We start from the raw sequence: 15185 nt of genomic DNA on the forward strand, positions 1-15185 counted from the left end.
TTTTTGGCCCTTTGGAAAAATGTAAAGCTTAAAAAAACGTGAAAATGTAAATGAAATCACGAGAACTGATAATGCCATAGAAAGTTGAAGTTTAGTTGTGCGATGAAAGTGTGGGATTTGAACGTTGCCAGTTTTTCTCCTTCCTCCTCTTAAATTGTAACTTGAGCATCGATTTTGCCTTCGCAGAAGCGCCTGCGCTTTGTTTCTGCAAAACTTGTTGCAGTGGAAGTGAGTGAAAACACTCAGTCTGCGTGGACACAGCTGGTGGTGGGCAAGCCGGACACTACCGTAGCACTACACACACCGAAGCCTTGGCCCAACTTGGCTTTCCCGGCTTCAGTTCCGTACAGAAGCGCTGCATACTGACTGACCTCTGCAGTCCATCTGTAGGCAACTGTAGCGCACAAGTACTTGTCTAATCCGCGCACATTTACTCTCTATTTAGCGTCAGCCACACTGTCACCGCGTCCCGCTGCTGTCCGGCGCTGAGGACACCGCACCCGGACGGACGCACGTGCGCCTGTATCACCGGCACTTTGTTTGTAGTCCTGGCCGCGCGGGGGCGGTCGCGAGCTCTGCGGGCGCGTCGCGCGGTCCGACTTAATGGGCGGGCGCGCGCACGCGGACGAGGTGAACGCAGCCGGAGGGCGGTGGAAGTGGCGGCGGGGGGCACGTGCAGGAGCCGCGAGGGGCGGATCGGATGGAACCCGAGTGCGGATGGGGATCCGCGACGGAGTGACGGAGTGACACTTCTGCGGTGCGGACGGGAGCTCCCAGCGCGAGAGCAGAAATAAAAGCGATCAATAAGAATCACTAAGAAGAGGAAGAGAAGCCGGAGCCGGAGCCGCCGCGCGGTCGGTTCGCTCCAGACCAGCTCTCCCGCGGATTCGAACCCATGTCCGTCGGCTGGCGGCACACGTCCGCTCCTCTCCTCGCCTTCCTGCTGTGACCTTCACCTTGAGTCGCGTTGATCCCCCCCGGGTCCGATTTGGCCCGAACTGATCTGGCCCGATTTGGCCGCCCGGTGCCAGCCAGGTGGATCGACGCGACACGACCCGGCAGCGAGTGAGCGAGAGAGTGAGTGAGTGAGCGAGTGCTTGTCGGGCGGCTGCAGCGGAGCGTCGCGCCGTCATGTTGGGCACCGCGGGGGTCTACGCGGTCAAGAAGAGGAAGAAGCCCGTGCAGAAAACGTGAGCGACTTACTCTTTCGGTGCTTATTATTTATGATTGTGAGCTAGCTCTCCTGTTCCTCTTCTTTAAAGTGTGTGTGTGTGTGTGTGTGTGTGTGCGTGTGTGCGCGGGCGCTCCGTGTCGCTCACTTCAGCCCAGCGCCTTCACAGAATTACACTTTTCACACATTATCGCAGCTCATGTTCACACTCCGACACGTTCCTCCTGCGTCGTTTCTTCGGCACGTGCGTATTATTCGCGAGACTCCACTTCCTGTCCGTGTTCGACGGAGCGTTTTTCTCTTCTCTTCTCTTCTCTTCTCTTCTCCACTTGAACTTGATCTCGGTCCGAGCGGCTCCTTTTTCAAGTTTTTCCGCGCTGGAGCTGCTTTACACTGTACGTGGAGTACAGTACCGTGCAACACAGTCACTGTAACACAATATTATAGTATACACAGCGAGTCAAACAGTGCTGTACACACACAGTAAGTGTAACACATGCTATGGCAGCGCACAGCAGTGTGTCACACACCGCGGTAACTTACACTGTAACCTGTGTAACACACTACTTTATGTATACACAGTATGGAACCGCGGTACACTGTAGTGTAATACACCGAAAAGATACATTGTGATTGTAACACAGTACGAAGACGGTAACACTGGCCGGGGCAGTGTGACGCGTTTCGGGTACACTCTCTTACAGTGTAAGTGTAGTGACTGTAAGACACTGTGTGAGTTTAGTGTATAACAGTGTATAACACAGTGTACTGTGTTTATATCTGTCTGTGTCGGTGCAACTCGGCGCTGTTTCGTAACTCTTTCTCTTTTTCTCTCTCTTGTGCGAAACGCGGCTCGACGCGTCACGAGGCTCATCTGTTGCTTTAGCGACTTTGCCGCGACTCGCAGGTTCGAGTGCATCTCGTCTCGCGCTCCGGCTCCCCCTCGCGCCTCAGACTTTGCAGTAAAGACGGAGTCCAGCGTTGAGTCGAGTCTCCGCGCGAGCGCCGGAGTGAGTGACGCTCAGTTTGACACAACTTTGGGAATTTCGTTGCTGCGCGCCGCGAGTCAGACGGTTTGTTTTTTTTTTTCTTGCTGTTATTATTAGTATTATCACTTTCGGCCCAAGTACGGGCGCGCGCCCCCGACACGCCGTGGCGCGCGCACCGGATCCCGCCCCGCATTAATCATCCTCGAGCTCGGTCTGCGCTGTCACGCGATGCTCGCGGGGGGGAGGGGCGGCGAGGCCCCGCTTTCTGACTGTAATCTGATACAGACTTTTTTAAAACTTTCTTTCTTTCTTCAAATTGACGTATTTTTTAAGTCACGCAATGTTACAATGTACTTCACTCACTGTAGAGCATTAAAACTACACCGGTGGGGTGTAGGGCGTTGAAACGACTCTTCCTTCTAAGACATTTCTGGCAATATTTCCTGTCCTGTGTGTGAAAGAAAAAATACTGTGCATGTGTGTTTATTTTAGCTCTAAACGTTGCGTTTTGCAGACCAAATGCCTGCTTCCGGACCTTAAGCAGCGACACGGTCGTCGACATCGAACCCCTTTCCGCCTGCTGCTGCTCTGTGATGCGCAGCGTTTTGTTGCTTTTCTGCGCACAGAAGCTGTGATTCGCTCTGTCAGTTGCTGTGTGGGCAGTAAGTCAGTGACCCTCTCGCTCCACCTTTGGCTTTGCTCCGTCCACATGAGCTGCTTAAAATGTTCTTTCGCTGAATCTCTTTGATGGAGTGAGGAACCAGCGCATCAGAGAGACCGCCGGAGTCACCGGAAGGTTGCAGGTTCAAACCCCGGACTGACTGAAAGTGGGTGTTCAGTAATGGACCTGTCAATAACGAATGACAGATTTTAGTTGTTAAAAAAGAGGATCAGCGGCTCCGTGAGTGAAAAACGGTCTTAAAAAAAGCCTGGATGTTTGAAAACTACACAGGAAGGACTCAGTAACCGCACTGGTGTGTGTTTAGGGGTCACAATGTCTAAATTCAGAGTTCAGAAATATACCCCCCTCCCCCAGCGTGGGCCCCATAAAAAAAAAAAGAAAACAAAATACTGCTTCTAGATGGTTAATGCCCCCCCCCCGGTTCCTGCATTACTTTCCAGTGTGCGCTGCAGTTTTTAAAGATGGGATATAATTTAGACATTTTCCTAAACCGCATTTTCTGTGCTCTGCTTGAAAAGAAGCCGCTGAGTGAATTGATGGGCTGTAATTGGCCACCCCCCCATCTTCGCAAAGAATTATGGGTATATTGTGCATGAGCTATGATAGGTGGCTATTTTTATTTCATATTTTTCTTTTACCTTAGTTTAGGCTGACAAACAGAGGGGAGCTCAACTCAAGCGATGCTCTTGTGCGGTCTTTAAACTGTTCTCTGGCAAAGTGTGTTTTCCACTGTGTGTGTGTGTGTGTGTCTGTCCTACAGCTTTTTGTCTCTGACTTGGCCATTACTCACCTACCACGCGGGCTCTGTGCACTACAGTTAAGGCATTGAACCCAAAAGATTTGCACTTCCAGCACCTTCCTTCAGACACACACACACACACAAACAATAGATTTCATTCTCAGTCTCTATCTCTCTTTCATTTATCTGATACTTTTCTCCTAGGCCGCTTACACTGTGAACCCACCTACAAGGGTACTAGAGCAAGAGCTGGGATTCAAACCTGCAACCAAGTCCAAAGGGAGTGCGCTAACCAGTACGCCACCTCTGCTCTGTGTTCACACTCATGCACATCCTGTATATGAGCCATAAATGCCCCATATTGCAAGGCGAACACGGAACAGTTTAGACCTGTTCGGGGCAGCAGGTGACGCAGTGGTTAGAGCTGCTGCCTTCCACCCGAAAGACTTGGTTTCAAATCCCACCTGCTGCCCTCGCCGATCGCGGCGCGGCGCAGCTCCCGACCCGAAAACCCTGAACAAACAACCCCGGTGGCGGAGAGGCTGCGGCAGCAGTGCTGGCTCCTCTCTCAGGAGGGCTGTTGTTCTCACCGGCCGTGGACCGCGATCCTCCTCATAATGGTGCCTGCAAAATCCCACCGCGGTGCTTTCGGCTGCTTTTCTAAATATTAAATGCGTTCATTTATTTTCCAAACGTTTCCCCGCGCTCCTCCTTCGGTGGGACACTACTTATTACTGAGCCGCATGTTTTAATGGGAGCGATTGTTCATACGTACATTTTGCATAGGCACAACACTTATGGAATTGCTGTGTGTTTAAAGCCCAAGAGCATGTTATTATGCAACTTGTGTGATTACTGATGGGGTCAAGGGTTCCCCCTCTGATAATTAACATGATTATTTAAATTAAACTAAATTAAATTAAGATCTTTTTTGCTTATCGACAGCTGTGTCCAAATTGTACATAATAATTAGTTACACAGTTACATTTGCATGTTACACTGTAATTACACTGGTAAATTGCCTACTTGAAATAAAAGTTTTATTTGACTCTCCTCTAAGTAGTCGCATTGTTTCGTGATTGTTTCCAGACGCGGCTGCGTGAAAATATGTCTTAATTATTTCCCTGACCGAGTCTAAATCATACTGTGGGAATGGAAGTGTGTGTGTGTGTGTGTGTGTGTTGGAAGGGCGGCATTGAGACTGTTGCTGGGAGGAATCCCCCTTTTCCCTGCTTGCACACTTCCTGTCCTCAAGCGCAGTGCTTTGTGTTCACACACTGTTGTTCACACACTGCTGTTACTTTGTATTTAATGTACTCAGTCATGTGACCTGTGTGTATGAAATCGCTGATCTGCCATCAGAAATCCTCGCAGGAAGGCTGTGCAGATAAAGTGCCGCTATGTCCTCTCTCGGGTCGCAGAAAAAGAGCACAATGGTACAGTGTGATAATCATGGTACTTTCTACAAGTCCTACTTTTAGCTCCTTGTGTTGAACAGTTTCTAGGATTTGTGTTGGGGAAACAAGCTGAGATGCTGCGTGATGCTGACGAGACCTTGTCGTCATGTGTGGCCTTGTCCGTAGGATCCTGTCTTGGTGAGAAACCTTGGGAAATGCCGTGTTTCTCGTGTCCGCTGTCGCTGTTGTTGCACCACACACATACTCTCCTTAAGGGACGTTTTTTCCCTTCCCTATTTACTCACATTTCTGTCTCATTTGCTCTTCTGGTTGAATCAGGTTCCGTTTTCATGATGTCACATGGTCAGCACCGGTCCCTTCATGGATGGGTTGTGGTCATGGGAACCGAGCGGCGAAGTCGCTCGTTTTTCTCTTATCGCCTTTATTGTTTATTCGTTCCTCCTGTCGTACTTTATTGGTGTGAATGGACAAACGGTCCTGAGAGGAGTCAACGTGCCTGATGCACGTCTTCTCCGTATCTTCTGACGAGAGCGTGAACCTCTTTCTTGGCATCGGCTAAAGGGATGGTCCCGTCCCCGCGAACAGACTCCCTCGCTCTGTCAACGCCGACATCAGGACCGTCCCTCCAAGGACACAGAGAACTGTAGTATGGTTGAGTGGTACCTGGATTTTGGTCTTCCTGGTTCCTGACCCCTAAATGCCTCCAGGGTTCCAGCTAAGAGCTGCCTGAACTTGGAAGTCGAGACCCTGGTTACAGTACCTGCTGCACACATTCATGATGAGGTGGTAAACTGTGTATTGTGGGAGCAAGCATGGTAATAAATGCACATGTAATCATTTCGATTGCTCCTGGACATAGAAATATTTGGTACAGGCCTTGACCTTTGTGACCCCAGGACAAGAACTTGTCCTTAAGACCCGAAGTATCCAGTGCCCCCCCCCCCCCCCAACCGCCTTATGAAGGAAATTTCATTCCTGGAAGACCTTTCATAAGGTCAGTTCTCATGAGTCAAAGACATAAAACCATTAGTTTCATTACTTATTCATTTCCGAGCCCCAAAATTGCCCCCCATTTATGGTAAAATATCACCAAATGTGTTACCAAAATGGGTTACTTCAGTAGTTTACGGTAGTTTCCATAACACAGTATTACAGTGCAGTTTCCCTTCAGTATTTACGCTATAGCACTGTATGGTCCTTTTATTATTATTATTATTATTATTAAAACTGTGTGAATGTCTACCTGCAGTCCTTCAGCTCTTCTGTATACTCAACGCTGACAAACAAAATAACATGTTTGATATATTTATATGTTTATTCAACCTTTGTTCTCATCGATTTTCTTTTGATCAATGTCAATGAACTGGCACTCGGTGGACAAATGGACATGGTTTGGACAGCAGAAACAGGGACGCGAACCCTGAGATTGTGACAGGTGGAACTAGCAAACAAAGGCTCGGGGGGTGAGAACTTCACACGGTACGAGTCAAACTATCACTGAGAATAAAATTTTATGGTGGCTTTGGTCTTGCACCCAAGGGGGTGCGGTGGCGCAGTGGGTTGGACCACAGTCCTGCTGTCCGGTGGGTCTGGGGTTCGAGTCCCGCTTGGGGTGCCTTGCGGCGGACTGGCGTCCCGTCCTGGGTGTGTCCCCTTCCCTCTCCGGCCCTACGCCCTGTGTTACCAGGTAGGCTCTGGTTCCCTGTAACCCCATATGGGACAAGCGGTCCTGAAAATGTGTGTGTGCATGCGTGGTCTTGCACCCCTGTCTGGAGATGCTCTGAATATAATTCAGTTGTTGTCTATGTACAGAAGGCTTTGAGAGCCAGAGGAGCTGGCTGTTAAATGAAACTTTTCAGAAAGTCGAATTGTCATAACCCAAATGGGTGTATTGCCGGCGATGACTGTAAATATTTATTTTAAGACAGTAGGAACTTTTGTCGGTGTCCACCTCGCCGGAATGAGATGGTTCCGAAACTCCAGCTGTGCAGAGAGCACCTCGGCATCTGCAGCTCCTCCAGGACCATCTGTGATGGTCATGGGCCTTTGAGCAGACTGAGGTTTCACCATCCGTTTGTTTTTGTCCGTTGTGTCCAAGGCGGACGGGGACACTCAGTGAGGAGTTATTAAGCAGAACAAAAATCTGAGCTGCAGTAATGATGTACCCAGAGAAAAATTCTGGACATAACATCGTGCAAGTCAGGGGTTTGGATCGTTTTTCTGTATCTGGATATAAAAATAACTTTTTTTTAGAAATTACACAGACCACATACTCTTTTATATGTATTTTTGCCCGCTGTCATAAACTAACATGGGCGTCACTCATTACTGAGGGGTGCTGATCACAGACCGCTTAGTCAGTGCTGCCGCACCAATTCTGCTTAATTATGTTCTCTTTCTTCACATTTGTGTATTTCTATGTATTAAGTAAATATCAAAAAGTATTTCATTAAACGTAGTACCTAACCTGAAGCGTAGCCTTTGGATCCAGTGGTCACAGGTTAAATTCCTACTTCTGGCTCTAGTACCCCTGAGCAAGGTACTTACCCTCAATAGCTCCAGTAAAATGACCCAGCTCTGTAAATGGGTAAATAATTGTACGTTGCTTTGGAGAAAAGCATTCAGGTAAATGAATGAATGTGCTGTAAATGTAAGTGCTTCATTAAAACAGTTTGGTAACGGTGGGAAAGTGTAAAACTGAGTCATCCTGGGTACCGGCAAAGCACCTACTAACCCACACGATAAATGAGTGGAATAAATAATATGCTGAAGGGAGATATGGTCATTTTTACAGCCGCATCTGAACGTAGTGTTTTTTCTCTCTGCCTTTTTATTTATTGTTTTGCCATCATTCTGTCAGTGTCTCTGTTTGTGGTCGATTCCAGCGCTTGTTTGTTTTGCGCGGCAATTCCTTCCTTGATTGTGTAGGGCGAGGAGATGTCAGCCTAAGGACTCCCTGCCCTCCTCTCCGTACAGTAATTTTACCTTAAAATTTAATGTTACAAAAGATGCCGTTCTAGATGAGCACTAAATTTAGAGGCAGATTTCAGTTGCCTTTTGCTCTGTGGCCTCCTTCAGTAAGAGGAAGTGTGGTTGCTGATACAAACTATCACCAATAACCTTTAACCACAGAAATATACTGTAGTCTTACACAGCAAATACTGTCTTTTTGTGTTTCGGTTTTTCTTTCCTTCAAGGAAATATTTCCCGAGGAAAACATGCCGATAATTACATTTCCACTGAAAACGTCTTTTTTCTTTTTTTTTTTGTCTCTCATTTGTCTCTTTTGCTTGGTTAATGTTGGCAGTGAAGCCATAGCCCATGATTGAACTGGAAACAAATCCCCGAGGGACAGTTAAAAGGAAGTGGGCATGTCACCCAAGGACTGTGTAGAAAACCCAGAAAGGGGTTGTCTTTGTGCCTTTGACAAGAAGTACTAATGTCTAGAGCAACAGTGGATGAAAGTGCAGAAGGGAGTCTGCGTGAAGAAAAAATGTTGGACTTGCTATAGATCCTTGAGGCACGCCTCTAATTGTTGTAGCTTAGGTGGTAGGCATGCAGCATCTAAAACCCATGACCTCCAAAACTATTGAATTGAATGTAATTGAATTGTGTGCGGGTAGTATTACAAGTAGTGCAACGGAAATTTATTGAGGCGCGCTGTCAGTGACACCAGTCGTTGTGTTCTGCTATGCATTATATGTAGATAAAATGTGAAATTTCTGTAATATCTTACTTCTTTCTAATACAAGACGGCTTCTTTTTAATTAAAGGGGGGTGTTTACTTAATCTGTGATTTGTACCCTAATGAGAAAATTCCTGAATAAACAAATGATGAGGTGAACGCCCTCAAGCGCCAGCGGTGACGCACCTACGTAAGATCTACCCGACGTGGAGGCTAGCTTGAGGTGGGGCAAATGGGCTGAATGCAGCCTTTTGTCCTGTTGGGCCTTTTTGTGAGGTCAGTTTTATTTTATTTCTGGGAAAGTATAATTTGAGTTTACAGCTCTGGCTCGGGTTACATCTGCAATGCCCTCAGGCAGGACCTTCTGGAAGAACAGGAGAGCGCTAAAGTTACAGAGCTCTCGTTGACCAGTTTGTGAACGTAGGCCTCTTCAAGGTTGAGTCTGGGCAGGGCTGAAGCGTACGGTGCTTTCGAGTAACGAGGCCGTATATGTAATTAAACGGGGACCTTTATGCCACCGTTCCAAGTTTCCAGACCTTGACTCAGCCCTACGCAAATTCCGATCTGGTAGGACGTTCTCACGACTTTGGGGTCCTGCCGTGTCTCTTTAACGAGCCCGGCTCCTTGAACCCGGAGCGGTCCGGACCGTTGAAATGAAAGCTCAGACAGCCGTTTCGCTTTAGCTCTGAGGTTATGAAACAGCAGCTGAGCGAGATGATCTCATGTGTAACCAGGTTCACGGAGCATAGGTGGAAGCATCTCCGCCGCAGTTCCCTCCGGTGCCAGGAACCATCCCAGTATCCAATTAAAGCTGCCCAGGAGGTTCTTGGCCTTAGCGACCGTGTCTGCCGCGGGTAAACCGATGACGCGCGTGTTGCTAGCGACAGCGCGCGGTTAATATGCACGTGGCGAGATCGCCCTCAGCCGCGGCGTCCGCTAGCGCTCGGCCGCGGTGTTCGGACGGGCACCGTCAACGTGAGCACTTCCTGCTAAGGCAGACATGTAGAAGTCAATGGGGATCCAAAGTGGCATCTTTTAGCAATAAGTATCGCGCAGGAGCCACGTCGCTGCATCCGGATCTCTTCTTCCGTTGATGCTATGTACTCTTTTTACCGCTCTGCGATGTACGTCGCTTTGGAGGAAAGCGAAATGAATAAACTTACATGTAAAAGTAAGGATTGGTAACAGTTTCATTCCCTGCCTGCTAGCATTTCTGCCTTTAGCTAGCTAGCCGGCCTGGTAGGCAGTGAGCTCAACGCCAGTTAGCCAAACGCTAGCTGCGAGTTTGCTCAATATGAGTTATTTGTACGGACGTAGCAGGATGTACAGTTAACAGTCTGCGCTCCTGTCGTATGCAGCCATCTCTCTCTCAGGTGGCCCCGGTAATGTACAACTAAACCGAAGTACATATTGTGAGATTTTTACAAACGTATTATTAAGCGTATTACCACATGAAGTACCTATCGGTCTTCCAGCACTTTTCATCAATTGGCGGCTCTATCTGGGTGTCTTTGCATGTATTGTGCTACACTTATGCATTCAGGAACATTTTTACTGCACTTATAGGCAGCCTGATTCTGAAGCATAAAAAGTTGCATCGCTGTAATAGACGTGAACTCATTAAAGACGTTCATTGACACTTTTAACATCCCATCAGTTCTCCTTTCAAATGGGTGTGGCATGATGGCACAGTGAGTAGCGCTCCTGTCTCTCAGTGCCTGGGTGGTGTGAGAGGAGGACACGGGTTTGAGCCTTGCTCGGTCTGTGTGGAGTTTGCTTCTTCTCCTTGTGTCTGAGTGAGTTTCCTGTGGGTGCTCTGGTTTCCTCCCATAGTCCAAAGACATGCTGTTCTGGTTCCCCCATAGTGTGTGAGTGACAGAGAGAGAGAGAGAGAGTGTGTGTGTGTGTGTGTGTGTGTGTGTGTTCCACTGATGTATGGGTGAGTCACCCAGTGTAAGTAGTGTATCTAGCAGTGTAAGTCACCGCGGTGAATAAGATGTGTGGGATGATAATGCTACATAGAGCTCATTGGAAGTCGCTTTGGAGAAAAGCATCTGTTAAAAAAGTAAATGTAATGTGTGCTGCCTGGCTGGTGACCCAGTGTCATCACCATGCTCTCTGCCTCATGACCTAACCCTTGCTTTTCCACATCCCCGTGTCTCCCTTCAGTCCGAAGCCACCGCCTCCCGATGGCACCAAGTCCAACCCGTCGAAGCGGCACCGGGACCGGCTAAACGGGGAGCTGGACAAGCTGACTGGCCTGCTGCCCTTCTCCGAGGAGGTGCGGGCGCGGCTCGACAAGCTGTCCGTGCTGCGGCTCAGCGTGGGCTACCTGAAGGCCAAGAGCTTCTTCAGTGGTGAGTTCTGCAAATGCAGCGTCCAAAAAAGGTGATTCGTGGTCATGTCTTTGCGTTAAGGTTTGGGTGGGACTAAAGGACGCAGGGGATTAGTGCTTTGTCCAATGGAGAAGCTCCAGTGCCTCTGAAGGGAAAGGCAGCTGAGCGTCGCTTGCATCATCACACACCTGCCCCCCGCTGCCCTGGCTTCCTGTGTGCCCCGTACCGTGCTATTTTCGTTCTGCGTCTGTGATGTCAGCGCGACACGCTGCCCTCTCGTACAGTTTGTGGTGCTGGGCTACTTGTGTTTTTTGCGGCATCCGAAGATTAAGTTTCGGAAGTAGCAGCTGTGCATGACGCCTTCTCCCTCGCGAAGTCACGTGCCGAAGGGGAAGAGAGGCAGCCAGGCTTGTGCAGAAAAGTCGTTGGCGGCAGCATACGGTGTCTGCCGCGCTTCCTCTGGGTGCGTAGACCGATTCTTCGGCTGGGTTCACCCCTGCTCTGGTAGACCCCTCCCAGAAGCTGTGGTTAAGAGGCATCGGAGGTGAACTGAAGTGGCTTACCAGAATTTCTGTGCCTTTGCTGCACCCACATTGCACTTTTGGATGAAGCCTCGGTACGGTTCAGCTCTCGAACCCTCGTACTCACCCGCCTGTTCCATTTCGTTGGCGATTCCATTAAATCGAGTGTTTAAAATGTTACCACCCTTGGATGAGTGAGGCGGCTGCAGTCCTCCAGGCACCGTTGTTCACGATGAGCCCGTCATCCAGGTGCCTCGAGGGCCGAAGGGTGAATGGGCTGACTAGCCCCTCCGACTCCATGGGGTTGCCCCACGAGGACAACGACCCGTAGAGCGGTGACAGAACGCACATTGGAGGACGTCCGAGTGTGTTCCCCCACCTTGGGTTCATGTGGCTGCTGTCTTTACAAGCAGGCCAACTGGCCACACCGAAGAGGTGATGGAAAGGTCATCCTCAGCATTGGACAGTAACACAGGTGTCATAGTGGATGGGGACAGGGAGGGTCGGATCGACGGATATTTCGCAAAGAAATGCTGTTAGCGCTGCGTAGTCTCTAATTGAGCGTTTTGTTTAAATTTATACTCAGTTATTTAAATTTGTTCTCGGTGTATTTGGGTTAAAATTGTATTGCAAACAAAAAATTAATTGGTGTATTTGCAAAGAGTAAATGCGTTGAGTCCTGGTATGGGTTGCGTTCCTGTCCGTTGGTGGACATTTTAAACCAAGATATTTAGTTGTTTTTGTCTTTTCAATAAGTTCCAGAGGTGGAAAGGTGCAAAGTGTCATGAGGCAGGTAAAATGTACTCATCCCGTGGACAATCAGACACAGAAAGTTGTTGAGCCCTGAAACTGCTGGACCATTATTGAGGAGTGATCATCGTCGTCATCATCATCATCATCAGATCCCAGACCGTCAGGTGGAGACGAGCGAGGCTCTGACCCGGGGCTTCCCTTCCCTTTCCTCTCAGGAACCGGGTCGGCGCTGTGCCGCAGCGCCACCCCACCTGCCTTCTCTTGATGTCGTTGTCTGGACCAGACGCCCGGGCGTTAATAGCGAACAAAGAGCTTCGCTTGCGTTTCGTCTGCTCCCGTAATAACCCTGGACATGTGAGTGTGTCCCGGGGTCGTGACGGCCGGCTGCCCGAACCCACACCAGGTTTCCTCCTATTGTTCTCCCCGAGACTAAAATAGCAGCAATTAGAAACAGATACCAGGCTCCCCGCGGGCCGGGCCACTTGGCAGAGCTGCCGCTGCCGAAAGGAGAGGGACCCGCGCTCAGCCCGGTGCTTCGCAGCATGTCTGCTGCAAGTCCTCTCGACGCACTTGGCTTGGGAACGAGCCCCCCCGCACATACACACACAGACTCACAGAAAAGGCACACTTCAAAGCAGCTGGCACGCCGTCGTGCGTCTGGAAAGTGTGGGTGCGGAGTGGCCTGAGCAGCGACGCCGCACTTCCGAGGAAACGGTGCCGAGGCGAGGGCCGTGCGCCAGCTCGCAGCTGCGAACCCGGACCAGCGGAGGCGTCGGTCCCGTCCCAGCGCGGCTCCGACTGCACCTGTGGGTGCTGCCGGCGATCCGAGCGACCGCCGGAGCGCAAATTCTCCGCTCGCGTTGACGGGTCTTCAACAAATGTCTCGCATCGTAACCGGCGAAAAAATACGAGAAGCAAACTTTGTGAGAACAGGACCAAGTCCCATTGTGTAGAATTTTATTGGGCTGACGAAGAAGAGTACACACAGTCTTCGGTCTGCGAACGTTCACGTTACAAACTGAAGCTTGGACAGATCCTGCGTTCGTTGGGCAGAAAGAGTAAAGGGCCCGTAAATGCCGTAGAGCTTAGCACCATTTCCTTCGACCTCGAAGGACACGGGTTCAGATCCCAGCTCCTGCCGCAGCTCCCTTGAGCAGTATTGACCTGATACAGTGAATATTACCCAACTTCATAAATATAGGGCTTGACTGCAGGAGAGGCTCTTAGAGGGGGACAAAACCCTCTTTGTCGCTGAGGATGCTCACGCGGCCGTGGCGCCGCTATCACAGGCTCACCTTGGATCACGCAGCGATAGCCTTGTGAAAGCTTGAGGGCGCCTGTAATTTCAGACATTCCTGAGATGAAAGCGGGGCCACATGGCGCAGTATTTCTCTCTTTCTCAAGTTCCTCTGTGCCGCACACCCCGCAGGAGGTGTCGACGATGCCGCTTTCAGCGCATTCCCACCCGCAGCCCTTTCGCTGCCGTGCCCTCCCTGGTTTGCGGTTTAGCCCTCGGCCGCGTCGAAGGGCAGCCCGGGGCTCAACGGTGGGACGCAGGCAAGGGGCCCTGGGATTTGAGGAACAGTGACAATGTGCTCGAAACACCTCTGTTCCTGAGCTGGGCTGAACCTTAGGGACGTCGTGTGTTCGGCTTTTTGGAAACGTCCCACTTGCAGGTCTGTGCGCACTGGGGCCCTCATGAGATGCTCGCTCTGTCATAACCTGCCCGGCACGTGGTGTGTGCGATTCGACGATGGCGGGACACTGATGTGTTGACTCACGACGCTTCACGGAGGCATCGCTGTAGCTGGTGCGTGTGCGGGATGGTGTTCGGCACCGTGTCCATTCGAGTGGCGATCCGGCGGCCCTGGGACCCGTGGGCGTTGCCTCCCTCGCGTCTCCGTGGTCCTTCTGGAGAACGCTGCTGAGGAGTGAGCTTCCTGGGGCTTCGCTCGGGAAACGGACCGCGCAGAGCTTCGGCGTGTCTCTCTTGCGCGTGGTCGGCAGAGGAACGCGGGGTGGGGAGGAAGTGTGTGTGGTGCCTTTGGAGCCACAAAGCACACACCTGGGCTCATGAGATGCCAAGTGCTGCCTGCCTCTTTTAAACCTGGCTGAGGGATTAAAGGCAGCAGAGGCCGCAGTGGGACTGAAGGGAGCGGCTCTAGGGGAAGAGGACCGTGTGCAGGTGGAGTTTCTCCTCCTCCTCTGCCGACAAATGTTCTCCGCTCCCCTCTCTCAGCTGCTCTCGCTCTGCTCTTTTGGTCGCTGGGAAGTCCTGCCTATCTCCTCAGCGATCGGCTCTCGTTCCCGCCGGCGGTGGGCCTTGGAGCACGACGGCCCACTGGCACGACATGAGGGTCCCTTCGGTGATGGAGCGATGGAGTCGTGGGCTGATGGAGCGATGCCTCCTGCGCATACCAGCGCCTCCAGCCCCGAGTGACGGGAAGGTTCGAAGCCCTGAGCCAGGAGCTTCGCAAGTTTCATAAAGAGTTGTTAAAACTGTGAGCAACACAACAGTAATGAGTGTGAGGTCAGTAAATGTGTCTGAGCCTGGAAACGCAACCCCTCCCCCTCGTCTCCCTCGCAGATCGGAGGCCAAACCCCTCTGGTTAATGTCTCCGGATGTTTTTACAGCTTTGCGATGGCGGCGGGGGGTGCGGTTCGCAGACGCCCTGCGCAGGAGGAAGGGCATTAGAAGCGGCTATGGAAAGAGGCCCCCCTGACCCAGTGAAACACATCTGCGACACCGAGACACCGTTCTCCCACTCGTCGAGAGACACGTTAAATTTAGAAGATGACACACTCCGCGCTGTGTCCTCCAGCATCAACGTCAACTGTAGAGGGGTGTTACAGAAGGTCTCGGCGCAACCGGAGGAATTAAAGGTGTGTGT

The 15185-nt window shown here is 50.7% G+C and overlaps 1 protein-coding gene across 1 annotated transcript in view; it reads left to right on the forward strand.

The window, feature by feature from the left end:
* Positions 1-655: 655 nt before the first annotated feature.
* The window catches only part of ahr2 (aryl hydrocarbon receptor 2), a 59924-nt gene continuing 45394 nt past the window's right edge, over positions 656-15185 (forward strand). The window contains exons 1-2 of the mRNA XM_018743912.2: positions 656-1190; positions 10854-11041. Of these exons, the coding sequence (XP_018599428.1) occupies positions 1132-1190; positions 10854-11041 (247 nt within the window). The 5' untranslated portion in view covers positions 656-1131. The remainder of the gene's footprint in view (positions 1191-10853; positions 11042-15185) is intronic.

The sequence above is a fragment of the Scleropages formosus genome, chromosome 12 (assembly GCF_900964775.1).
Source record: "Scleropages formosus chromosome 12, fSclFor1.1, whole genome shotgun sequence".
Taxonomy (NCBI): Eukaryota; Metazoa; Chordata; class Actinopteri; order Osteoglossiformes; family Osteoglossidae; genus Scleropages; species Scleropages formosus.